Here is a 27,332-nt window from a genome sequence, read left to right as displayed (position 1 = left end):
AGTATGTTATGTTTAAATTACATTGTTTGTATCATTTTTTTTCTGTATTAATATCTCCTGTAATTTTATTATATTCTAACAGTGTATTAGTGCCTATATGGCTTACCTTTTTGTATACTTATTCAATAAAAAGATTTAAAAAGAAAGAAAGAAAATAGTCCTCCAGGTCTCATCAGATAATGAATTCTGTAAATCCTTTTCCCAATCTTTTTTAATTTTGTCTAAAGGAGCCATTCTCAGTCCCAACAACAGACCATAAGTATAAGATATTGAACCATTATCAAAAGGTTTCAAATTAAAAATTACATCTATTATGTTCTTATCCAGGCTAGTAGGAAATATATGTAGTTTAGATCTTAAAAAATCTCTAATCTGTAGATATCAAAAAAAGTGGGTATTTGTTGTTATATTTCATGGAGAGCTGCTCAAAAGAAGAAAGATACCCTCCAACAAACAGATCCTGAAATCGTTTAATGCCTAATCTATCCCATCCTCTAAAAAACAGATCAGTCGTAGATGGTTTAAAAAAAAATTTAAAAAATAGGACTAGAAAGAGAAAATCTCAATAAACAAAATGTTTTCTAAACTGTAGCCAGATCCTCAAAGTGTGTTTAACTACCAAACTATCAGTTAATTTATTTAAAGATAAAGGAAGAGAGGATCCGAGAAGAGAAATAATAGAAAATTTCGTAACAGAGTTGACTTCCAAAAAGACCCATATTGGTGCTTTTTTATGGTGATCTGTCACGTGAGTTGGGGTGTGGTAGAACAAGTGAGTATTCTCGTTTTGCATTCTTGTTTTATTAGTTGTTTAGTCTAGTGGAGAGTGAATAAGCCATGGGGAATGAAACTTTTTGTTGACCATTAATCGGAATGTTATTCTTCCACTCGAATATGTACAGAATGCTAACTCTGACCACTTATTACACGATTAGATCACTAATTAGACTTTTATATCCCGGGTTTAATTTTGTTAGTTTTTTATTGCTACAAGATTGCTCATCTTTGCTGGTTTCATAATAAAGGATTGAACATACATTTTCAATTAGGAAATTCGTTATTTGGAAATGTGTCTTACAGTGTCAAGTACCGAAGCTTAGCCTCTCAGTGGTTTTGGTTTGTTTTGAAGTAACCGCTAGAGTATAGCTAAATTATATAGTATACTGTGTATATAGTTGAGATGCATTCTATACTGAGTTGGAGTTCATAGCTAAGCACAGAGTGTTGTGGATTTTATATTTCAGTAATATTTGAATAATATTATAAGTATATTGTTTGATTAAGCATTCTTCATTTGTTTAAATAATTCATTATAGGTTATGTGTAAAGGTACGTAAATGGCATACATCATCGTGCCACCATGTCGTACATGCATGCATCGCTTAAAGTAAAAACTAAACATACACGAATTATCTCTCAGCTTCATGTATTTCTTTTAATTCGTTCTTATGTTTTGGAGTTACAAAACAGAACACCAACGTTTTCTGTTTATATGACTTTTTCTGTCTTTCAGACCTTAATCTGTAATTGTGTAGATATTGAGAATTTTTCTGAGGATGAAAACTATACTGAAAGTTGCAGCTTTGATATGAAGATACAATGGATTCTGGTTAATTAGGACACATTGGATAAATATAATTTGCCCAAATTAGCTGAAGTTTTATGGAAATAGTTAAATGAAGACAAATTACATTTAACAATAGACAATAGACAATAGGTGCAGGAGTAGGCCCTTCGGCCCTTCGAGCCAGCACCGCCATTCACGGTGATCATGGCTGATCATCCACAATCAGTACCCCGTTCTTGACTTCTCCCCATATTCCTTGACTCCGTTATCATTAAGAGCTCTATCTAACTCCTTCTTGAAAGCATCCAGAGAATTGGCCTCCACTGCCTTCTGAGGCAGAGCATTCCACAGATCCACAACTCTCTGGGTGAAAAAGTTTTTCCTCAACTCCATTCTGAATGGCCTACCCCTTATTCTCAAATTGTGACCTCTGGTTCTGGTCTACCCCAACATCAGAAACATGCTTCCTGCCTCTAGCATGTCCAATCCCTTAATAATCTTATATGTTTCAATCAGATCCTCTCTCATCCTTCTAAATTCCAGTGTATACAAGCCCAGTCGCTCCAATCTTTCAACATATGACAGTCCCACCATCCCGGGAATTAACCTCGTGAACCCCCGCTGCACTCCCTCAATAGCAAGAATGTCCCTCCTCAAATTTGGAGACCAAAACTGTACACAATACTCCAGGGGTGGTCTCACCAGGGCCCTGTACAACTGCAGAAGGAGCTCTTTGCTCCTATACTCAACTCCCCTTGTTATGAAGGCCAACATACTATTGGCTCTCTTCACTGCCTGCTGTACCTGCATCCCTACTTTCAGTGACTGATGAACAAGGACACCTAGATCTCGATGTACTTCCCCTTTTCCTAACTTGACACTATTCAAATAGTAATCTGCCTTCCTGTTCTTTCCACCAAAGTGGATAACATCACATTTATCCACATTAAACTGCATCTGCCATGCACCTGCCCACTCACCCAACCTGTCCAATTCATCCTGCATTATCTCAACATCTTCCGCACATTTCACGCTGCCACCCAGCTTTGTGTCATCTGAAAATTTGCTAATGTTACTTTTAATCCCTTCATCTAAATCATTAATGTATATTGTAAATAGCTGTAGTCCCAGCACAGAGCCTTGCGGTACCCCACTAGTCACCGCCTGCCATTCTGAAAGGGACCCGTTAATCCCTACTCTTTGTTTCCTGTCTGCCAACCAATTTACGATCCATGTCAGTACCCTACTCCCAATATCATGTGCTGTAATTTTGCCCACCAATCTCCTATGTGGGACCTTATCAAAGGCTTTCTGAAAGTCCAGGTACACTACATCCACTGGCTCTCCCTTGTCCATTTTCATAGTTGCATCCTCAAAAAATTCCAGAAGATTAGTCAAGCATGATTTCCCCTTCGTAAATCCATGCTGACTCGGACCTATCCTGCTACTGCTATCCAAATGTGCTGCTATTTTATCTTTTATAATTGACTTCATCATCTTCCCCACCACTGATGTCAGGCTAACTGGTCTATAATGCCCTGTTTTCTCTCTCCCTCCTTTCTTAAAAAGTGGGATAACATTAACTACCCTCCAGTCCTCAAGAACTGATCCTGAGTCTATAGAACACTGGAAAATAATTATCAATGTGTCGATGATTTCTAGAGCCTCCTCCTTAAGTACCCTGGAGTGCAGACCATCAGGCCCTGGGGATTTAACAGCCTTCAGTCCCAGCAGTCTATCCAACACCATTTTCTGTATAATGTGAATCTCCTTCAGTTCCTCCATTACCCTAGGTCCTCTGGCCACTATTACATATGGGAGATTGTTTGTGTCTTCCCTAGTGCAGACAGATACAAAATACCTATTCAACTCGTCTGCCATTTTGTTCAACTCATCTGCCATTTCCTTGCTCCTCATAATAAATTCACCCATTTCTGTCTTCAAGGGCCCAACTTTGGTCTTAACTAATTTTTTCCTCTTCACATACCTAAAGAAGCTTTTACTATCCTCCTTTATATTCTTGGCTAGCTTGCCTTCGTATCTCATCTTTCCCCCCCCGTATTGCCTTTTTAGTTATCCTCTGTTGCTCTTTAAAAGTTTCCCAATCCTCTGGCTTCCCACTTATCTTTGCTATGTTATACTTCTCTTTTATTTTTATACTTTCCTTGACTTCCCTTGTCAACCACGGTCGCCCCTTACTCCCCTTAGAATCTTTCTTCCTCTTTGCAATGAACTGATCCTGACCTTCTGTATTATTCCCAGAAATACCTGCCATTGTTTGACTGAGTAAACAATGTTTCATTAACATTCATTAACTAAGTAAATTATGTATTTAAATGAAATACAGAACAAATTACAACACTATCAATAATACTACTGAACTATAAAGCTGTCTATTATTTCCTAATTGTTATCGATGGAAGAATTTATAGAGATTACACCGCTGTGCTTTTTTGATTGACGGTAAATGAACAAAATTAGGGCAAGCACCTTGTGCAGATAATGGACTGCCTTCATTGCCTTCCTCTATGAAGTAGTGTCAAAGATCACTGCTTTTTACTTTTGCGTGGTCACCACAAATGAATCACATAACACAAGCTTATGCAACTGACACTATTTAAAAGCTGGGAACACACATCAAAGTTGCTGGTGAACGCAGCAGGCCAGGCAGCATCTCTAGGAAGAGGTACAGTTGACGATTCAGGCCGAGACACTTCGTCAGGACTGTACCTCTTCCTAGAGATGCTGCCTGGCCTGCTGCGTTCACCAGCAACTTTGATGTGCGTTGCCTGAATTTCCAGCATTTGCAGAATTCCTGTTGTTTGCTATTTAAAAACTGTTTGCTCTAAGCATAATGTAGGGTCTAACAGCAACACACATGCACGCAACTGATGCTAGTTAGAAACTGTTTGGCAACAGTATCCAGTCTCAATTAATTTAATTTAATTTTATTTAGAAATACAGCCCTTCTGACTATTTGAATTGCATCATACAGGAAACCCCTGATTTTAACCTGAGCCTAGTCACAGGTTAATTTACAAAGACCAATTAACCTAATAACCAGTATATATTTGGAGTGCAGGAGAAACCCATGTATTCCACAGGGAGAACATACTGACTCCTTACAGATGATGTTGAAATTGAACTCAGAACTCCGACACCCTGAGGTGTAATAGCGTCGTGCTAACTGGTACGTTACCGTGCCCATAGTGTCCCAAATTAAAAAAGGAAATCCCATCTAATTTCTCATTAGTTTTTGTTCTTTAAGGGTTGTCCCAAATAGACGGCTATCCCAAATAACTGATGGCACAGTTAACTGAAATCCATTGTATTGACAAAGGAGAATTGGCTTGAAATGTTAATTCTGTTTTTTCCAAATAAAGCCAAAGTGAGACTAATTTTCCATTACACGTTATGCAAATGTAAATTACTGATTAGCTGAGATATTCAAATACAATTGAGGAATGCATAAAGTTGATAAATTCAGCAGATTTAATTTTCATTGTCCTTGGAGTATTCTTCTTACATTGTTCACTACCATATGTTCTTTTCTATTCCTTTGCAGTTTGGGAGGATTTTAATAAAGAAATGCACAGACCTGACTACGATAACTGAGAGGTATAATTCTGTTTTCTGCTGTCTGCATTCCAATTCTCTACTTTGAAATCTCTACTTTGACTGCTTGAATATAATTTCTCTGCTTTGTTTGTATTACAATAGGTTTCAAACTTCTGTTGGCAGGTGGAAGACATTATTTTACTAATTAACATATATCAGGCTATATCAGAGACTTAATTTTGTCATAAAAAGTAGTGTAAATAACAGAATCCCTATAAGTTGAAATACTCAGTAACTATTTCAGAGATTTTCACAAAAGCTCATAAATTCATTTATTTCTTAACAAATATTAAAGTTGGAAAATAGTGGCAAATAATAACTAATGTTAATCATTGCATGGTTAAAACAAAAGTTACAATATCTGGACCTAGTGTTCACTTTGCTTTATTAAACCTCTGCTATGATTTCCAATACAAAGCTATGAACAACACTCAAAGCATAAGTAACGACATCAGAAAGTGCTGGGGAAACTCAACAGGTCAGGCAGCATTTGTGGAAAGAGAAATGTTTCAGGCTGAACACTCTTCATCAGAATTCAAAGTATTGTAGTGATGATGACATCTGCATTCTATTTAGCCAAACATTTGCAGTGCTCTCATGCTATTATATCAATTTACAGTGTAAACAAAGTCAGGAATATCCTACCCAAAGGAAAATAACAAATCGAACCAATTTATTAATTATTTATTAAACATAGAAGGAAGACGGAAGGCTAATCGGGTTTACGTTGGTTCCCAGCAAACAATCCCATCTCTCTTCTTTCTTGTAAACAGACCCATCCAGTTCCCCTCCACTACTGCTCTCCTCCTCCTGATGGAATTGTTCCATATGCTCAAAAATCTCTCTTTTGACTCCTCCCACTTTCTCCAAACTCAAGGTGCAACAATGGGCACCTGCATGAGCTCCTGCTATGGCTGCCTTTTCATTAGCTATGTGGAACAGTCCATGTTCCAGGCCTTCCCTGATAATGCTCCCCAGTTCTTTCTGTGCTACATTGATGACTGCATTGGTGCTGTTTTATGTGCCCATTCTGAGCTCGTTAGTTTTATCAGTTTTGCCCCCAACTTGAACAAGGTCTTCTGAAGCTGTGGGTCAGCAGCACTAACTTTTGCATCACCATGCTTTTCAGTAGTCAACCTCCTCATAAAACGAAGCCATCATCTAACTACAAAGAAACTCAGTTCAGGTTTAGTTCAAAACCAGTCAAGTCAACTCATTTTAGATCTTGCCAGAGTCATTTGACTACAGGTTTAATTATTTCTTCAAATAAAGAATATAAGAAATAGAAAATGCGCCAGGAAACTTGGCCCATGTGCTCTGTTATTGAATATGATCAGATGGAATTTTCCTGTAGTAGTCCTGCAATATATCCCTCAGTTCCTCTTAGGCATCTCTTGCTGACTTGAATGTGTTTCATGACTTGGGCTGAAAATTCAAAGGGTTCATTCACTTTGAGATGAAGAAATTTCTTCCTGCCTTTTCCTTAAATGTCTAATTCCTTACATTGAGATTGTGGACCCAGTTCTTGATACATCAGCCAGAGGATATGTCTTCCCTGTCAACATCCATTAGAATTTTTTACCTTTGAATAAGATTACTTCCCTTTATTGTAAATTCAAGAGTACAGAACTAATGTAATCTCCTCTTGAAGGACAGAAATCAAACTTTAGAGCCTCCACTTCACTCCATCTATGATCAGTGCATCCTTTGTTCGGCAGAAAGGCCAAATCTGACTACTTTATTTCAAGTGTGCTCTTATTGGGATTTATGTACTGTAATTGGAGCAGCAAATCTTTATTACTGCAATCAAATCTTCCTTCATTAAAGGCCTGTACATCATTTACCTTAATTGCTTGTTGTACCTGAAAATTAATTTTCAATTATTTGTAAATAATGAATCCAATTTCCTCCAAACACCAACACTTTCCAGTTTCCTCACCACTTAAAAAAACGCTACTTTTCTCCCGTCACGCCACTAGGAATAGGGTTCCCCTGGTCCTCACCTACCACCCCACCAGCCTTCGGGTCCAACATATTATTCTCCGTAACTTCCGCCACCTCCAATGGGATCCCACCACTAAGCACATCTTTCCCTCCCCCCCCCCGCTTTCCGCAGGGATTGCTCCCTACTCGACTCCCTTGTCCATTCGTCCCCCCCATCCCTCCCCACTGATCTCCCTCCTGGCACTTATCCTTGTCAGCAGAACAAGTGCTACACATGCCCTTACACTTCCTCCTTACCACCATTCAGGGCCCCAAACAGTCTTTCTAGGTGAGGCAACGCTTCACTTGTGAGTCGGCTGGGGTGATATACTGCGTCCAGTGCGCCCGATGTAGCCTTCTATATATTGGCGAGACCCGACGCAGACTGGGAGATCGTTTTGCTGAACACCTACACTCTGTCCGCCAGAGAAAGCAGGATCTCCTAGTGGCCACACATTTTAATTCCACATCCCATTCCCATTCTGATATGTCTATCCATGGCCTCCTCCACTGTAAAGATGAAGCCACATTCAGGTTGGAGGAACAACACCTTATGTTCCATCTGGGTAGCCTCCAACCTGACGGCATGAACATTGACTTCTCTAACTTCCGCTAATGCCCCACCTCCCCTTCGTACCCCATCCGTTATTTATTTATATACACACATTCTGTCTCTCACTCTCCTTTTTCTCCCTCTGTCCCTCTGACTATACCCCTTGCCCATCCTCTGGGTTCCCCCCCACCTTTTCCTTCTCCCTGGGCCTCCTGTCCCATGATCCTCTCATATCCCTTTTGCCAATCACCTGTCCAGCTCTTGGCTCCATCCCCCCCTTCCTGTCTTTTCCTATCATTTTGGATCTCCCCCTCCCCCTCCCACTTTCAAATCCCTTACTCACTCTTCCTTCAGTTTGTGCTGACGAAGGGTCTCGGCCTGAAACGTCGACTGTACCTCTTCCTAGAGATGCTGCCTGGCCTGCTGCGTTCACCAGCAACTTTTCTGGGTGTTGCTTGAATTTCCAGCATCTGCAGAATTCCTCGTGTCTGCTTTTCTACTTATCTGACCAGAGTAAATCTCCTCTTATGGTTCATCTTCCTTGCCCTTGCCCAATAATTCAACCTGTCTTTGTCCCACTGTAACCTAGCTGAATCCTGTGTACAGCTTACTCTGCTAGAAAGTTTTATTTCCTCTATCGCCTTTGAATGATGGCACTAAAATTGTGGCAGCATCAGCCACTTACAGCATCACAGCTGTCTTCAAAAGAGCTTTGGATCAGTTCATCAAGCAAAATTAGCTTCAATATAGTGTGCAGATAATAATTAATAAAATAAGTATATTACATTTGTCAGAGGTCAGTCATCATCAGTATTATCAGCCAATCCTCTTTAAGCTGCATTATCCATAAAACTCCTATTGCTAAATCAGGAACAGAGCTGCTGATCCAATGTTAATCAGTATTGAGCTGCATTTACAATAGGTAATGAAGTGGCCTACAGCAGGACTTGTATAACATCCAGCTTGACTGGATATGGCAAACTCGCTGGAGTTTAGAAGAATGAGGGAAGATCCTCATTGAATATTTTAAGGCCTGGATAGAGCGACTTTATAGAGGATGTTTCCAATAGTGGGTGAGTGTAGGACCAGAGGGTACATCCTCAGCATAGAAGGATCTCCTTTTTGTGTAGAGATGAAGAGGAATTTCTTTAGCAAGAGGGTGGTGGATATATGAAATTTATTGCCATAGGCCACTGTGGAGGCCAAGCCATAGGGTATATTGAAAGCAGAGGTTGATAGGTTCTTGATTAGTAAGGGTGTCAGAGGTTACTGGGAGAAGGCTGGAGAATGAGGTCGAGACGGATAATAAATCAGCTATGATCAAATGGTCGCACAAACTCGATGGGCTGAATGGCCTAATTCTGCTCCTATGTCTTATGGTCCAAAACAAATAATGGTCATCTCGATCAAAAGGATATCCTTGTGTTAGCCTTCAACGATACTGCTATCTCCAAAACTACCCTCCAGTAGAGCTTATAGTCACTAGATAAGCAAAGAAATTGCTGCAATTTTTCACCAGTTCCAGCAGCATTTTGAACACTTAATGTATTGTGTCAATGAACTGATCAATCAGTTATTTTCTGAATTCAGTTTTCTAACATCCACAGTATTTTACTTTTGTACATCTTGCATTCATTATTGATCAGAAGTTTAATTCAACTAATTACACAGAATACAGACTGGTTAACATTATTGATCAAAAGCTTAACTGATCTGATCGCAAATCATACCAGTTAGTCAGTGAAAGGAGATAAACGTCGAGCCATCTCTGGATAAGTCAAAATTTAATTGCAATATTTGCAAGCATGGAATGTATCTGACCCAAAATTCAAATTAAAATCAACTGAACTGTTAGTAAAAAATATTGAAGACACATATTGAGGTGAAGACACATACAATAAGGTGAAAATATACCATTTGGTTCCAATGTACTTAGAAAAGACTACCCAAGGATAATGATGACACAAAGATTCTTGGGAATATGAACGCTGTTGAAGGTGCAAAAGGGCTTCATGAGAATCTTGCCCATTCACTAAGCTGATCATGGTGTCGAGGTCCTAATCGACGTTTACGATGGACAAACAAGCTGATCAAGGAAAGTGGAATAGAGTGTGGAAAATTAAGCCTCCATTTCAATTTAAAAAATTCTGAGTATTTTATGTAGAGAGAAGGAAACATTGATGTTTTAAGTGTGCCTCAGAACATGCGTTTATGCATAAATCATTGAAAGCTGACATACAGATGTAGCAGGAATTTGAACAGCAAACAGATTGTTAGTCTTTATTGCGGGAGTATTTGAGTACAAGAATGAAGTTTTCTTACTGCAGTCCTATAAGACTGAGACTGCCCTTGGAGTATTGAAAAGTGATCTCAGTAAAATGTACAAAATCATTTGAAGGATGGTAAATCCTTGAAATTCTCTATCAAGAAGATCTGAACAGCTTCAGTCATTGTTTCATTCAAACCTGAGTTTGATAGTTTCAGTTAGTCAGAAACAAACAGAAATAGAAAGAGAGAAATCTCTCTCTTGGGAGTATTCTTAAGGCCCCCTCCCCATAACAGCTAAGGAGCTGATCGGGAGGCAGATTTTGGAAAGGTGCAAAATAGCCAGTTGTTGTCATTAGTGACTTCAATTTCCTTAATATAGATTGGCACCTCCCTAGTGCCAAAAGTTTTAAATGGGGCAGGATTTGTTTGGTGTGTCCAAATAGGATTCTTGACACAGTATGTGGGTAAACTGACTAGAGGCAAGGCTATACTGGATCTGGTACTAGGCAATGAATCACATCAGGAGACAGATCTCTTGGTGGGAAGGCATTTTGGGTACAGTGATCATAGCTCCCTAATCTTTAGCGTAGCCCTGGACAAGGATAGGAACAGACAATATGTGAACTTAGTGGATGGGTAATTAATAAGGTATTAGGTGGCAACTTGAAAGCATAAATTGGGAACAGATGTTCTTGGAGAAATGCGCAGTAGAAATAAGGAGGTTGCTTTGCGAGCACTTGTATGGGGTTCTGGATGGGTTTGCACCAATGAGAAATGCAGAGAAAGGATGGTAGGGTGAAGGAATCATGGTTTACAAGAGAGGTAGAATATTTAGTCAAGAGGAAGATGGAAGCATTCTTAAGGTTTAGGAAGCAATACTCAGACAGAGCTCTTAAGAGATATAAGTTATACAGGAAGGAGCATAAGAGGGACTTAAGAGATCTAGAAGGCCTTAGTGAGCAGGATTGAAGAAAACCCTAAGATTTTCTACATGTATGTTTTGAATTGAAGGATAACTAGCATTGAAAGTAAGACTTCTCAGGGATAAAGGGGAATATATGTGCCTGGAGGTAGGGAAGGCCCTTAATGACTAATTTTCTTCAGTGTACACCAAAGAGAGGACTTTGAAAATTGAAGTTGGCATAGAATAGGCCAATCTGCTTGTGCATGCCAAAGTTGAGAAGGAAGCAATGTTGAAGATTTTTGATAAATATCATGGTAGATAATTCCTTGGGGCTAGATATGCCTCAGGTTACCATGGGAAGTGAAGGAAGAAATTGCTGGGACATTGGTGATGATCTTTGCATCTTCACCGGCCACAGGAGTAGTACCAGGAGATTGGACGATGGCAAATATTATTTCTTTGTTTAAAAAAGGTAATTATAGACCAGTGAGTTCTGTATCAGTGGTTGGCAAACTTTTGGAAAGGATTCTTAGTCACAGGATTCACGAGTGCTTGGAGCAGCATATTCTGATTACAATAGGTCAGCATAGCTTTGTGAGGGGAAGGTTGACTGACTTCTTCAAGGAAGTGACAAAATAAATTGATGAAGGTAGGGTGGAGAATATGGTGTATATGGATTTTAGTAAAGCATTTGACAAAATTCCTCATGGTAAGCACATCCATAAAGTCATGAGACATATGATCCGGAGAAAGTTGGCTGTTGGATTCAGAATTGGCTTGCTAACAGAAGGCAGTGGTTGGTGGTAGATAAAGCATATTCTACCAAGGTTCGTGACTACTTGTGCACTGAGGGCATGTGTTCTGGGATGCCTCTCTTTGTAATTTTTATAAATGACTTGGATGAGGAAGTGAATGTGTGGTTAGTAAGTTTACAGATGACGTGAAGTTTGGTAGTGTTTTGGATAGTGCAGAAAGTTGGGATAGGTTACAACAAGATATGGACAGGGTAGAAAGTTGGGCAGAGAAGTAGTAGATGGAGTTTTGTCCAGAAAAGTGTGAACTGATACACTTCGGAAGATTGAACTTGAATGTGGAGTAGAAAATTAATGGCAGGATTCTTAGCGGTGTAGGGGAATAGAGAGATCTTGATATCCAAGTCCATTGATCCTTCAAAGTGGCCACACCAGTTGATAGAATGGTTAAGATGTTGTCTGGTGTGTTAGCCTTTGGAGTAAAGAGAATGCAAGGTGACTTGATAGATATGCATAAGATTATAAGAGGAATAGTTAGAGAGGGCCCCTTTCATCTTTTCCAATGGTGGCACTGGCCAATACCAAGAGGATGTCCATTTAAGCTGAGCAGAGGAATATTTAGAGGAGATAATCAGATGTTATATTTTTAGCACAGAGCGGATGATGCCTGGCACACACTGCCAGGGCTGATGGTAGAGGCTGATGCAAGAGGGACATTTAAGGGACTCTTAGATAGGCAGATGGATGTAAGAAAAATGGAAGCTGTGTAAATGGGAAAGTTATAGACTACCACAGCATAGGTTTCTTTGGTAGGCGTAATATTGTGGACCAAAGGGCTTGTACTGTGCTGTACTGCTCTGTGTTCTACGATAGATTTCTGAGCCTTTGACTCATTCCTTACTTCTACTCTTGTAGTGCATAGGATGAATTGACCTGTGCAATTGACCTAAATTGACCTAAGCTCCTCTGCAGTCATTAGTTGAAGAGCACATGACCTGACTCAAAATGTAAAAGCAAATATTATTAGTATAACAATCAAGCCCTTTTGTCCAGACATGAATATGAACAGAAGAACTAAAATGAAGTAGAATCACCTGCAACAGTTCTGATGAAGTTGTATACATGCTTGAAAGAAATAATTGGAAACTGCCTTATAGTGACAAGTTGCTGGAGGATCTCAGCAGGTCAGTATGCATCTGTGAGGGAAATGGAGCTGTCAATGTTTTGGGTAGGAATTCTGCATCAGGTCTGATGCAGGGTTTTGACCTGAAATCTCAACACTTCTTTCCCTCCCACTGATGGTGCTTGGCCCATTCAGTTCACACAGCAGAAATGTTGTTGCTCCAAATTCCAGCATTTGCAGTTTCTTGTGCTGCCCTAAAGTAACAGAATGGAGAGAACTTTGAAAGAGGCATATGAGTGTAACTATTTAATGGTGTACTTAATACTTGATCTTAGAGCTACACAGTGAATTTATTGCAGTAAAGCAAAAGAAAATTGAGTAACTTCATTGATTTGTTATTGTTTAAACTGAGAAAATAGAGGTAGTTTTCCTGTCCTGCTGTCAGTTCGGAAATTAAATTGAAATGTTGTATTTAATTTAGCTTGTATTACTGCTGTGATTTAACACTTTTGCAAACTCTCTCCTTATAGTTTAGCGTATGATGAAGATGAAACAACATTAGCATCTATGAAAGCTGAGATTGTTAAAACGCTGACATCATTTAGTCAGTCTTTCAGTCAGATGGTGGAACTTACTCTAACCCATGAAATAAAGGTCAGTAGCACATGGTAAATTATAACTTTTCTATATTCCTCTTTTGACTCATGGGCAAGATTGATAAATTCAGCTGAAGCACAATTTTGAAGGATTAACTTTTCTTCATTGAACATTTATCTCTTCTATAATTGAATCCTGATTTAGTATGCATCAAATGAGAATAAGCACTATTGTCAATAAGGTTATTGAATATTATTGATTTCAATTTTCAATATTTCATGAAACTCACGTATACGTATCTAGTTTAGTATGATTATGCTCTCCAAATTCATTCCTTGCTGAATTTAATGATGGCATAGATACTATAATACAATTGATGTTGTCCTCTATCTCTGTTATTAGTGTGTTATTTGCCTGAAGCTTCAGGAGTTTAGAACATGAAATTATTCAGTTGTAATAATCTTTAATGTGCCAGTATGTTTTTAAAGGTGAGAGAATTTGAAGTGAATTCTCAGCATATAACTTTACAAAGTGACAAATCATGCAAACATGGTGCAGTGCTGCATATATATGCATCATACTCCACTCAGCAAGTTTACAAGTACACAACTACATTCATTGCTGAAATTACTGAAAAGTATTCATCATTTATGAATAATATAAACCACTGGGCAATTGTATTTCCAGTCAAACAACTTTCTATCTTGACTTTCTGGTGTATAAAGCAGATTGAAGGGCAGGCAAAAAGGAGGAGGGTTAACATTGCTGACGTGTGCAATAATTGGGAAGGATTTGACTTGACAGACCATTATATAAAATCAGAATTATTTTGGATGGAGAGAAGCAAAAGCTATGGCAGAAATTATTGGTGGGAAATATTCATAAGCCTGATGTAGGGCAGGTGTATGTATTTATTAAATAGTTAGGTTGGGAGACTTTGATGTTCAAAGGGAAAACACAGAGACTTTCAGTGAATTCTACACTAATCACTGAAAGCTGAAATGCAAGTAGATCAAGCAGATGGAAAGTTAGTTGTTGTTGCAAGATGTTGGGTACTGGTGGGATCATGCCTGGAGCACTGAGAAACGATATAGTTGCTATGCAGGAAAAAATTCACGAGCTGTGTTCCAGGTGTCACATGAAGAGTGTCAAAAGAAGAGTGACTGAATAGCTAGGTCTCTAACATGCTGAAGTTTAGAAAAGAGAGAAGCCACAAACACAATTCTTAGCAGGTTCAGCAGGGTGTATTCCAGAATAAATCTGTTGGCTGTGGATTCAAGTACTAATATCACAATCCCAAAATATGAGCATGCCAATTAGTAGCAAAATAAGGAGAAATTTCTTCATTATAAAATGCAAAGAATGTAAAGAATTCTCTATATTGGGAGGTGGTGTTGGCTCTGTCCTTGAAAGCTGAGCGATAGGCCACAGGAGGTTAAAGGAACCAAGGGAATACTTTGGTTGAATATCAGCCAGTATTTAACCAAAGTGCCGTGATAGAGTGGGTGTGGAGAGGATGTTTCCGATGGTGGGAGAGTCAAAGACCAGAGGACACAACTTCAGAATAGAAGGTCACCCTTTAGAATGGAGATGAAGAAGAATTTCCTTAGCCAAAGAGAAGTAAATCTGTGGAATTCATTGCCACAGGTGACTGTGGAGGCCAAGTCATTGGGTATATTTATGGCAGAGGTTGCTAGATTCTGGATTAGTCAGGGCATGAAGGGATACAGGGAGAAGGCAGGAGACTGGGGTTGGGAGGGGAATGGATAAGTCATGTTGAGATGGCAGAGCAGACTCAATGGGCCAAATGGCCTAATTCTGCTCTTATATCTTATGGTCATATGGAATGGTGGAGCAGGCCTTTGCTACTATTTCCTGCATGTTCTTATATTCAGAATTGAAGATCTACCCTCCCGTTGGTTAGTTTTCCAGTAGGGGACCATTGATATCGATGAAAGCTATTTGAAAATTACCACCTTGGGTGTTTGGTTTCTAAATTATTATTATGCCGGTCTCCTCTCTGTAGCATGGTTAACATGTATTTGTTCAGAAATGTGTAAAGCAAACACATTGAAATGACACAGGGCACAGGAATCAATTTTAACACATCCACAACACAGAAGGAGATCAATGTCTCCTGACTTCATTATAGAGCAATCAAAATGGGTGCAAAGGTGGGGGGAAAGAGATTTGGTCTCCAGAGCATTAACCAAACACTGAACGAGCATCCTTCAAGAGTTAGTGCAAAATAAGCATCTGACTGTATCCTTAAAATCAGCAAATGTGGCATTGTGTTGTTAAAGTTTGCTGATTAAATATACCTTCCCAGGTGTGTTACAGGTTCAACCTCTGTACCTGCTATTTCCACCATCATTCATCTCCCCCAACATCATTACTCATTTTATGTCACAGACTCATTTATTTAATTAAGGTAGGGTTGCCTCTAATAGTAATCCATCATAGTCAACTATCTACTTTGCCATCTCATGTCAAATTATTAATTGATTCACTAATGAAATGGACTCAGACCAGTGGTTGATGATTCACTCCTCATTGTTCACCAGCAATTTATCCAGACCCAATCTAGACTTCTATATACTATATTCAAATGGAAAGTACAAAAGCATATATTTAAGAACAATGATCTCAAGAAAAATTACCCTTGAAAAAGAAAGTAGATCTTTGCAAAGTGAGTTCATTTCAACTAACAGGTTACAAATGACTATACACAATATTCTGAAGTGCTTTTACAATATAAATGGCTTTTTCCTGAAGAAAATAGAAGATGTATTAAAGAAGTTCAGTGTGGAAGAGTCTACAATGCATTGGCTGAGACATTCAATTCAAATGAACCCTGAAGTGTGTTTTACTAGAACAGTTCTTCATTAAACATACCTAGGGGCCTGTAATCCATGGGGTTCTTCCTCCCACCCCACCAAGCCGTATGCAAGTTTAGGTTCAAGTCTATTGTCATTCAACCATATCCATGTATACAGACAAACAGAATCATTTTCCTCTGGACCAAGGGCAAACACAGTACATATAACACACACACACATACAACACATAAAGTATAATAAATTAACAAAGAATAAAATATATTCTATAAGATAGATATTTAGCAGAAGGTACATTTACGACACAAATTAAAAAGTAAACAGTATAACAAAACTAGCACTTCATAAGTGATGAGACCTGGATGGTAGCAGGGAGTCCAATTAAGTAGCATAGTGTTCCAAATAAACAAAGGAAATCTCGTTATTTTCTCAATTAGTTTCTATTCTTTAACAGTTATCCCAAATTAAGTGGCTGCCCCAATTAACCAGAATCCACTGCATATGGAAGAAATGTGATCTATGTGACTTTGTCCATAGAATGATTGTTAGGCCCAGATGGGTTGGTTTGAGTATCTCAGAATCTGCTGATTTCCTGTGACTTTCTCACACAACATTCTCTAGTGTTTACAAAGAATGGTGCAAAAAACAAAAATCGTCCAGTGAACGGCAGTTCTGTGGAAATCTGACATTAAAAATAATGTGAAAGATAGGCAGCATCATTGGAGAAAGAAACTGGTTAATGTTTTAAGATGATAATGCTCAAGTAATTGTGATGAAAAGTCATTAACTGGAAACTTCTCCATAGATAGTTCCCGGTCTGCTGAGTGTCTCCATTTTCTGTTCTGTTTCTGAATAATTTAGTACGGAAGTTATAACCTTTTTTATTAGAGAGAAATCAAGCTAAATAGTGACAAGTTTCTCCTACTGTGAATTATACATTACAATGCTAAACATAATGTTTACATTAAAGTAGACAGTTTGACACTTCATTAGGATATAGATTATAACTTAGTTTCAAAGTGTTTCAATTCAATAGGATGTTTTAATCTTTAAGCAATACAATGGTATTTTTTAGTGTCTTGCATTGTCATGGTAAAGCTTCAGCAGAGATCAGAACTTGTTTTAACATCCCTATTTTTAAACCAATAGTGTGGACAATAAAATCCATTGTTAGAGATCAACTAATCTACATCTTTATTTCTTTATTTAAAGAACGTAGAACCACAGGAAAAGGAACTGTGGAAGAACAGGCCCTTCATGATATTTGTATTGACTATGATGCCATTTTAAACCATACATCTGCCTCTGCATTCGCTAATCCCTTACTTCCCTGCTTGTCCATATGCCTGCCTACATGTCTGTTGAATGTTGAATAAAATTGATGGCAAACTAATAGTCAACTCTGACTTTTAGAAAACAGTAAATCCACATATCCACATACCATGAGCACCTTGCTGTAAAAAATCTTTTCTACTTATCTGTAAGGTACTTACTGTTTGGGTGGAAAAGTTATTTGTTTATTTGGAAATTATTCTGTCTTCCTCCTCCTGTTGCTTTCACAGTTTGAATCTCCTGTCACATAAATTTTTGATGTGGGGACCTGAGGAGTCAATAGACAGACAATTACGAAGGACATAAGAGCTTATTCCAGCACTATGTCACCTAACAATGATTGTTGCCTATATTGGAGTATGACTACTGCTGATACTAGAAACAGTTTCCAAATGTGTTGCTCAGGAACTGTGGCAAGGCAAGTTAGTGTCTACATTCCCTCCTACTCTCAGCCAAGGTGTCACGATGATGTTCTGTTTTCACATTCTGCTTCCTTTGTCATGGAATGACAATGTCTTCATTGAAGTTTTATCTTCTCAGGTCATTAAGTCCAGTGTGACAGGCTGTAGTTGCTGCATGACAGAGTTCTTATAGAGGAGAATGGGATGACTTAACTTTCTACCAAAATTGCTGCATGTTATCTCCTAGATCAACCTTGTCAAATGAATGGACATATGCCTCTTTGCCAGTATAGCTTTAACAGTTGTATCATTCATAGTAATTCGTGTTTTGTCAGTCCGTTTATAAATTCCACTGTTTTGCATAGCTGGTGTTGAATCATTCTCTTTTTTCTATGAAGAGGGGAAGGCAATGGATAGGGTCAAGGAAGTATTTTAAGAGCTTGTCATTTTGCGGATGAAGTGTTTGCTAGATAAATGGAAATGTATTGTTCTGATAGTATCAAGAGGTGCCTGGCGGAAAATCTCAAAAATGCATTGCTCTAAGGTAAAAGCAATTGGATAAGTATTAAAAATATATGCAGTGGTTATGGGAAAAGAGTGAGGGCACATCCTGGTCCATTCTTCTTCAGAAGTGTCGATTAAAGAAATATTTGTCCTCCTGTCCATATCAGATTCTATGACTCTAACTGCCCATTTGCAAAATCAACAAAGAATCCAATATTTTGCCTAATTACTGTATAACTACAATCAAGTTAATTTCAAAAATTCAGTGAAACTCAGCAGAAAGGCATTTGACAAAAGCTAAGCACTTACATGTCTCCCTGGTGCTTCTTTCTAACTTCCTTTGTAGGGCCAAGGATAACCTAGGTTTCACTAGGAATGTTCATTTTATGGATATGGGCATCTCTGTCAAGGGCAGGACTTTTTATGCCTGAGAAGGTGATGGTGAGCTACATAAGCACAAAATACTCTGCAGATGCTGGGGTCAAAGCAACAAACACAACGCGCTGGAGGAACTCAGCAGGTCGGGCAGCATCCATGGAAACAATCAGTGACGATCAGTGATGGTCACCGACGAAGGGTTCTGGCCCGAAACGTTGACTGATCGTTTCCATGGATGCTGCCCGACCTGCTGAGTTCCTCCAACGTATTGTGGATGGTGAGCTACCATTTGGGAACTGCTGAAGTATCACTGCTTGCTGTTGGTTATGGAGTTCCAGTACTTAGATAGTGATGAAGCAAGAATGATGGATTTCTAAATCAGGATAGCTAATAACTGGAGCTAATGTCTCTTGCACAGGGAGTTGCACCGGTTGCCTTGAGAGACTTTGTGAAAGAAAAAATATTGTTATCCTCTACTTTATATTGATCAGGAGACTTTCCAAAAATTTATATCAGTCATGAAAGGACCTTTAGATTGGAAATGCACTACTGTTCCTTATCATCTGTTTGGTTCGTAGCCACGATCTTCCATCACTGCAAAATCTATTGCAGTTGCTGCTTGCCTTCTGACTGGAAGCAGTACAGGTGAGGCCTGAGGCTTACAATTGCATCAGATATGTTAGAGGGGCTTTCCACTGGACTAGACCATGTTGGCATGATTTGTGGTCTGAGCTAAACTTGAGACCTGGGTCTTGTGGTGAAAATTTTGTTACATAAGAACCAAGACATTAAACTAATAAATTGGATTAGACATTGGCTCAGTGGAAGAAGCCAAAGAGCGGTAGTAGAGGATTGTTTCTCAGAGTGGAGGCCTGTGACTAGTGGTGTGCCACAGGGATCAGTGCTGGGTCCATTGTTATTTGTCATCTATATCAATGATCTGGATGATAATGTGGTAAACTGGATCAGCAAATTTGCTGATGATACGAAGATTGGAGGTGTAGTGGACAGTGAGGAAGGTTTTCAAAGCTTGCAGAGGGATTTGGACCAGCTGGAAAAATGGGCTGAAAAATGGCAGATGGAGTTTAATACAGACAAGTGTGAGGTATTGCACTTTGGAAGGACAAACCAAGGTAGAACATACAGGGTAAATGGTAAGGCACTGAGGAGTATAGTAGAACAGAGGGATCTGGGAATACAGATACAAAATTCCCTAAAAGTGACATCACAGGTAGATAGGGTCGTAAAGAGAGCTTTTGGTACATTGGCCTTTATTAATCAAAGTATTGAATATAAGAGCTGGAATGTTATGATGAGGTTGTATAAGGCACTGGTGAGGCTGAATCTGGAGTATTGTGTTCAGTTTTGGTCACCAAATTACAGGAAGGATATTAATAAGGTTGAACGAGTGCAGAGAAGGTTTACAAGGATGTTGCCGGGACTTGAGAAATTCAGTTACAGAGAAAGGTTGAATAGGTTAGACTTTATTCCCTGGAGCGTAGAAGAATGAGGAGAGATTTGATAGAGGTATATAAAATTATGATGGGTATAGATAGAATGAATGCAAGCAGACTTTTTCCGCTGAGGCAAGGGGAGAAAAAAACCAGAGGACATGGGTTAAGAGTGAGGGGGGAAAAGTTTAAAGGGAACATTAGTGGGGGCTTCTTCACACAGAGAGTGGTGGGAGTGTGGAATGAGCTGCCAGATGAGGTGCTAAATGCGGGTTCTTTTTTAACATTTAAGAATAAATTGGACAGATACATGGATAGGAGGTGCATGGAGGGATATGGTCCGTGTGCAGGTCAGTGGGACTAGGCAGAAAATGGTTCGGCACAGCCAAGAAAGGCCAAAAGGCCTGTTTCTGTGCTGTAGTTTTTCTATGGTTTCTATGGTTTAGCAAGTTCTTGGGTTTCATATAGCTGAGTAAATTAATCTTAATCCTTTTTACAGTCTAGACAAATCCCTCTTCCCAGATTTATAGGCCACTCTTTGTGTGTGTTGCTATTATATTTTCTTTATGGTTTGATTATAGGGTTTTGAATTATAATGGCTTAAGAACAGATTTTGAACTGGAAATGTATCTGTATAATATAGAAAATTTATAGGGCTAATTCTGCCATTTTATCAGGGAGTGCTGTGCCTAAATATTGCAGGTCATAGTACCAATAGTTCAGTGTCTTCTTATCAGCCAGCCTGACCTGCTGTGAGTGAAGATTCTGCTCAATCAGTGCCTGTATACACAAAAAGCTATGAGCAGGTAAGGCCAACAGGACTTTTAACCTTGCCTTGCCATTTAATATGATCATAGCTGATCTATGCTTCCCTTAAATTCTCTTCTGTGTGAGTTCTCCAAGCTTCTTTACTCTTGGATCTACCAAATATTTATCTATCTCCATTTAATCAGAATCAGATTAATTATTGCGAGCATATGTCATGAAATATGTTGTTTTGAGGCAGCAGTACTTTGCAATACATAATAAAAACTAAATTACATTATATATAACTATGTAATAAAAAATTAATGAGTAGTGCAAAAGAGAGGAAAAGTACTAAGGGAGTGTTCATGGGTTCATTTTCCATTTAGAAATTTGATGGTGGAGGGGAAGAAGCTGTTCCTGAAATATTGAATGTGTCTCTTTGGGCTCCTGTACCACCTGCTTAATGGTAGGAATGAGCAGAGGGCATGTCCTTGGTGATGGGGGGGGGTCTTTAATGATGGATACCACCTTTTTGAGGCATCCTCCTTTGAAGGTTTCCGGGATGTTGGGGAGGCTAGTGCCCGTGATGGAGCTGGCTGAGCTCGAACATTCTGCAGGAAATACCTCTAACGACCCAAGTATCAAAGTAGAGTCCAAACATCCCCACCTTTGACTCTAAACCAGAACTTTATAACCTTTGTGGACATTTATTAATTTAGTATAGGAAATGCCGCATGAATGCAGATCCTAACCGATAATTTTGCATAAATACTCAACCTGTATGTTCAAATGGTTATTACATTTCCTTTAGCACTAATTAAGTAACAAGTATTTCTTTTTGTATGCTGATAGCAGTTCTCTGTCAGTGCAGCTTCTTTATTGATCAGTCACTTATTGTATTAATTAAATTGTACTTATGGGATCGTAGAATGGTGGTTTTCTGAATACAGAATAACTATTGCTACATTACAAGCAGCTGATTGTTTTTGTAAGAGTTAATACCAGAGGCAACACTTCTACACTTTCCATCAATATTGAAAAATAATTGGAAACGGTTAATAGGCAAAGGACAATAGATTTCCAATGTACACCAACCAAATGTGATCTTAACAGCTTAAATTCGATCTAAGAGTAACATCACTATAATCACGAATACCTTAATTTGCTTAATCGTTCCAATAAAGGTGAATATGGCATGTTCAAGCCATAATCTCACTCTAGTTTCCCTTTTGTTATTCTTTGCTTGCCTCCTCCTTGCACATGCTATGACACTTATCTAATCACCGTCCAGCCGCAAGTAACAATTAACATGCTTGAGACACATAATGAATTAAATATTGGCACACTGACTGAAGTTGGAAGAAAGTGAACTTGTACATAAACATCAGTAAGCTGATTAGCCAAACTCAAACTGACAGGAATTCAATTGAGGGAAGGTTTTTGAATGCGGTTGTTCCAAAGGCACAGTCCTCTGTTCTGACAATAGGCAAAATTTTAACCAAGGATGGTCACCATAATATGGGCTGCTTTCTATACAGGGCATCTTTAAAATCACAGCTTTCACAGGTGCCTGCAGTAGTCCTGAGAAAGCAGTTGGGCATCAATATCAGGAATACCCTTCCTATGAGGAAGGGGTGGATGCTGAATGAACTTCACTGCAGTGGTGCATCACTTTTAGAAAAAAAACTTCATGATTAAAAGCATTGAGGAACAACCTAACAAAGCCCAAGTGAACAATTGTTAAGTACCCAAACTGAGCTTTTCAGCACTTTTTAGCAGGTCTCTTAAAGCAAGGCTTTCTAATGACTTGTACCATGAGCTATGTGGAGCAATTCTCAAGTGTATGCTTGTGAAAGAAAACCTCTTCTGCCTTCTGTGAATATGGGCAGAATCACAGCCACGTTATCACTTATCCAAAATTGGAGCAAAAATGTATTATATTAGGAAAATTTATGATTGCATAAAGCATATTGATGATTAGACTCAGCGGTTTACCTTCCTCTCACAAGTGAAAATAAGAATCTAATAATTCTCTTTGTAGCTCAGGTTACCCAGTATGTCAAAGAAGAACCTGAATTCTATCTGTCAGATTATATGAAATATTTTATTTTATGACAGCAAGTGAGGTGATGGCAAACCAACGATATTGCTAACCTGCCTGTCAAGCATGGTTGTGGACTTCATTTTCTGATGGGGTTAGCTACCTGAATGTATCAGAAATACTCCTCTTTTGTTTAATGCAATCTTTTATTGAATACAAATGTGCACAAATATTGAAAATGATTTAAAAAAATCTACAACAAAATTGTTCATAGGAAAGCTACTAGGAAGAAGTTTTCTCAGTCTAGTTGCTTGATTCAAAGAACTCTTCTACATAAGTGTAAAGCATACATGGGCGATTACAGCTATGCATTCAACATTTTCAAGATTAACTGAGAAAAATATTTACGACTGTATTTCACAATTAACAAATGTGTTTCATATTTATACAAAAGATCAGTATAAATAATTGTTTGCCATCTGTTTTCCCCACTTATTTGGCAACAACACTTTTCTCACAGACTCTATTTAAATTGGATTTAAATATTGTCAGGTTTTACATATTTATAGTGCAAATTTGATTCTTGAGCTGAGACCAAAAGTTTTTAGTCAACCAAAAAGAACAAATTCAGTAGATTAGATCTGTTTTTTTTTCCTGATCCGTGAATAACCAATTTATCAGATACAATACAAATGCATCGTTGTGTTAACTTCAGTGTTACAAAACTACATTGTACCGCTTTGCTTTTTTGAAACCAGCCAGCATATTGTGCAGTTTAGTATTGGATTTTTAAAAATAATTTTCAATGTTCGTGCATATTCTGCAGCTTAGTATTGGAAAAAGTTAATTGTTTCACAGGATAATCAAAGAGCCTATTTGCACCACAACCAGAGTTTTTTTTTGTGTGATTTCTAATCTCATGTCATCTGATTCACTTCAAACCAACCACATTAAAAATATAAGGTGAAATGGATTTAGCCTCACAGGTGAAGGCTGAGAAATTTCCAAAAGTAATTATTAACTATTCTATTTGTTATTATTATGTGGTAAACACATTGTATTGAATGTTAAAACAGTTCTATAAGCTTTTTCATGCTTCTGTACTCCCACACTGATTTTTCTAACCAGATTATCAGAAAAACCCTTCAACCTCTGAAACACCAGCTGAGTCTTTACTTTATTCCTGTTGAGAACTCACAAGGCCACTATAAATGACTCATGTTTAATCATTGTATTTTTATAAATTATCAGTGCATCAGCTTCAGTTGGTTTGCAATATTCCAGAACTGCTGTAAGGCTCATCCTGTAGGGTGAAAAACACGTCATCTCCATTTGTTCGTTAGTAAATGCTTACTTAAGCCGTTCTCCCCTCTTGCTTCTATTATCCAGTACAATGTTTGCCCATTTCATATTGGCAATTGGTGGGAATTTTGCCTAGAGGGCAACAGATGATGATGCTTCACTGTTAACAGGAAATGTAATTTTTGCCCTACAGTTACAATAAAGAATAACTATATATTTAATCCTTTTAGCCTTATCTAATTACTAAACACAACACAATAAGAAACAAACACAATAAGATTTACATGCTCCCAGTATTTTGTTCTTGTGCATGTGTGGTTTAAGTCAAGAAGCACAAGCTTATTCAATCAACTTTTACAGTGGCATTTTACAACATCATTGCCCTCTCTGTTTGACATCTGTTTAAAGCTGATAGAAAAATAGTCACTTCCAAAAATTCTTCCCTAGCTCTTCCTAAGGGTAAAGGTTGATCATCTTCTTTTATTCAATAATAACTGCCTGCTTAAACCTCAAGAAATGAGAAGAAGCAAAGGCTCTATTGGCTAGAGCTGGTAAAACTGGGATTAGCTTCAACTTTACAAAGCAGCAAAATAAGTCAAGAATCTTGCCCTGATTTCCTGGATCTTGGGCGACTATAGTCATGAAGTGTGAGCAACCATAATCATTATTTAGGGTTCATATGACTAGTACTTGTGAAGAGCCAATCATGATAGTAAAGCTTAGACTAAGAGGAAAAATAAATTGGAAGTGTAATAACGCATGTTAAGATTAATTTGAGTACAAAGGATCTCCATGTCCAGAGACTATGAGTTATACTGTGCTGGTACAGGGGGACAACAAAGTTATTGCAATGATCTACAAATGATTACTTAATGAACAGGCTTGCCAAAATGTTGTATTATTTAGTAAATGACAATATGCTACTTGGCATGAGTAAGAGTTTGTCGTGAATCGGAGTACCATGGGCTATCTGTTGTAAGCCTTAATGGGCCTGGAATTCGGAGGTATGGTAACCATTGTGGAGACAAGAACTTGATCTACAATTAGGTAATCAGAATGACGTCTAGATTTTTTTTATGATCAGGTGGAGACCTCCAAATCAATTTGTCAAAGGACCAGAAAGTAGAGTGCTGTCAAACAATTTGATTTAACAGTTGGGTAATGGACTGAATGGAAGGGTGTGAGGTGTTTCATATAGCAATAATAGGTGTGGTGATTTGGAAGCTGAGTTCTTGATTGTGACATGTGGGCTGTCCATTGGATCAATGATCAGTTAAGGAATTAAGAAGTTTTTAGGGGGTTCAGTAATCATGATAATGGAAGAGACTAGAGATCAGGATTATCATCAGGGGCCTTGGGGCTACAGAGGACTGGGAGGCAAAATCACGTTCAGAATCTGGACTATGTTGGGTATCTGAACAATGGCTGGATGGGAACATTAGTACCATTGTGGGGTGAGTCCAAAGGGTGTTGTAGCCCTGTCACGAATGACAGAATAAAAGAAACATTACGTGTAAACTGATGTACTGACATCATTTGAAGCAAATCTAATGTGCAGATACTATATGTGCTGAAGAATGTTAGGTATTACAAGATGCAACCTGGATGACTTCTTTCGCACCTCATTCTGTCCAAAGGTCACTTTTAATTGCAGATGCTGAAATAAACATCACTGAATAACCTCAATTCCCAGGGAATTGTTTCCTTGCAGCAAGCAGAAGTGATGAGTGTGGAACTTGGTCTTTTCTGGATGTTAACACTGCAATTAAACAGTTCAAATACACAGCATAGTTAGTATCTGTGTGAAGCTGGAAGTCACACATTGATGTCACACCATTACATTTAAAGGAGAGAATGGCTGATAGTTATTATCACATTGTCTTGTTTTGCAGAGCCTGGTGAGTCAGCTAGATACAGCAACCAACCTATACAGCATTGAAGCACCAATCAGTAGCCTCATTGAACTTACACAGGAAGGTGCGCATATATGCCAAATCATAGCCAAGGTAAAGAGAAATTTGTTTCAATCAGGGTTTTAAAGAATACAGAATAAGCTTACGGCAGAAATGTTATTTATTATGATGTGTTTTTCTAATTGACCTACATAGTAGAAAATTTACAAATCTAGTTTGCAAATTAAAGAGCCGCTTCATTGTATTGTTGCTAACTTTATTTCTATCTGAATAACTGTTCTTTCCATTTATTGACATTCTCTATTTATTCTGAGCTTCTCATTTTGCCTCTCAATCCTTAAATGTGTTAATTTGTCTAAAATACATTACCTCCGACAACAACGAGCCTCTAGTTTCTTACGAAATTTCCTTTTCATCAAATGTACAGTAGGCATGGATGGTATTGTTGGCACTTTTGTTTCAAAACCTTCTAATTGGTTACCAACATTTCATCAAAAACTGAGATTTACTCTGATCTTCCGATGAGACTGCATGTACTGTTTGAATCAACACTGAGGAAAGTCTCTTCATATAAGTTGACTGTCTGCATTTGCAATGTCTAATCAAGCAAATGTCCATAAGTTTACATTCAGAGTGGATATTATTTTAACAACTTGGTTATGTACATCGATGATGTGATCAATAAGTTTGAAGATGATGGAGAAATTGGTGGTGGTGTGGATAGCAAAGAAGCTTGTCTCAGACTGAAGCCACGTTTAGCTCATTTGAAAAGCTTGGTGGAACATTGGCACATGGAATTTAGTCTGAACAAATGTGAGCTGACACATTATTGGAAGTCAAATATCAGCAATACCTATATGGTAAATGGCAAGTACAGCAAGGAGACCAAGGAGGCCAAGTTCATTGTACCTGAAAATGGCAACACAGGTGAACAGAGTGGAGAGGAAAGGCATAGGACACACTTGCCTTGGGCTGGGACATAGAATATAAGAGTCTGGATATTATGTTGCAAATTTATAAAATACTGGTTAGGCCAACCTGTATACAGTTGTAGCTGTCAC

General features: G+C 38.4%; 1 protein-coding gene across 3 annotated transcripts in view; it reads left to right on the top strand.

Moving 5' to 3' along the window:
- LOC140205185 (protein inscuteable homolog) overlaps nt 1-27,332 on the top strand; it is a 311,027-nt gene that overhangs the window by 94,279 nt on the left and 189,416 nt on the right. For 2 of the 3 annotated variants that reach the window (XM_072272526.1, XM_072272527.1), the window contains exons 3-5: nt 5,133-5,185; nt 13,299-13,422; nt 26,251-26,364. In XM_072272526.1, the coding sequence (XP_072128627.1) occupies nt 5,133-5,185; nt 13,299-13,422; nt 26,251-26,364 (291 nt within the window). The remainder of the gene's footprint in view (nt 1-5,132; nt 5,186-13,298; nt 13,423-26,250; nt 26,365-27,332) is intronic. The other variant, XM_072272528.1, reaches the window with a different exon arrangement.

This window comes from Mobula birostris, chromosome 11 (assembly GCF_030028105.1).
Source record: "Mobula birostris isolate sMobBir1 chromosome 11, sMobBir1.hap1, whole genome shotgun sequence".
NCBI lineage: Eukaryota > Metazoa > Chordata > Chondrichthyes > Myliobatiformes > Myliobatidae > Mobula > Mobula birostris.
The sequence above is the reverse complement of the archived record's forward strand: the minus strand, read 5'-3'. Positions and strand labels throughout refer to the sequence as shown.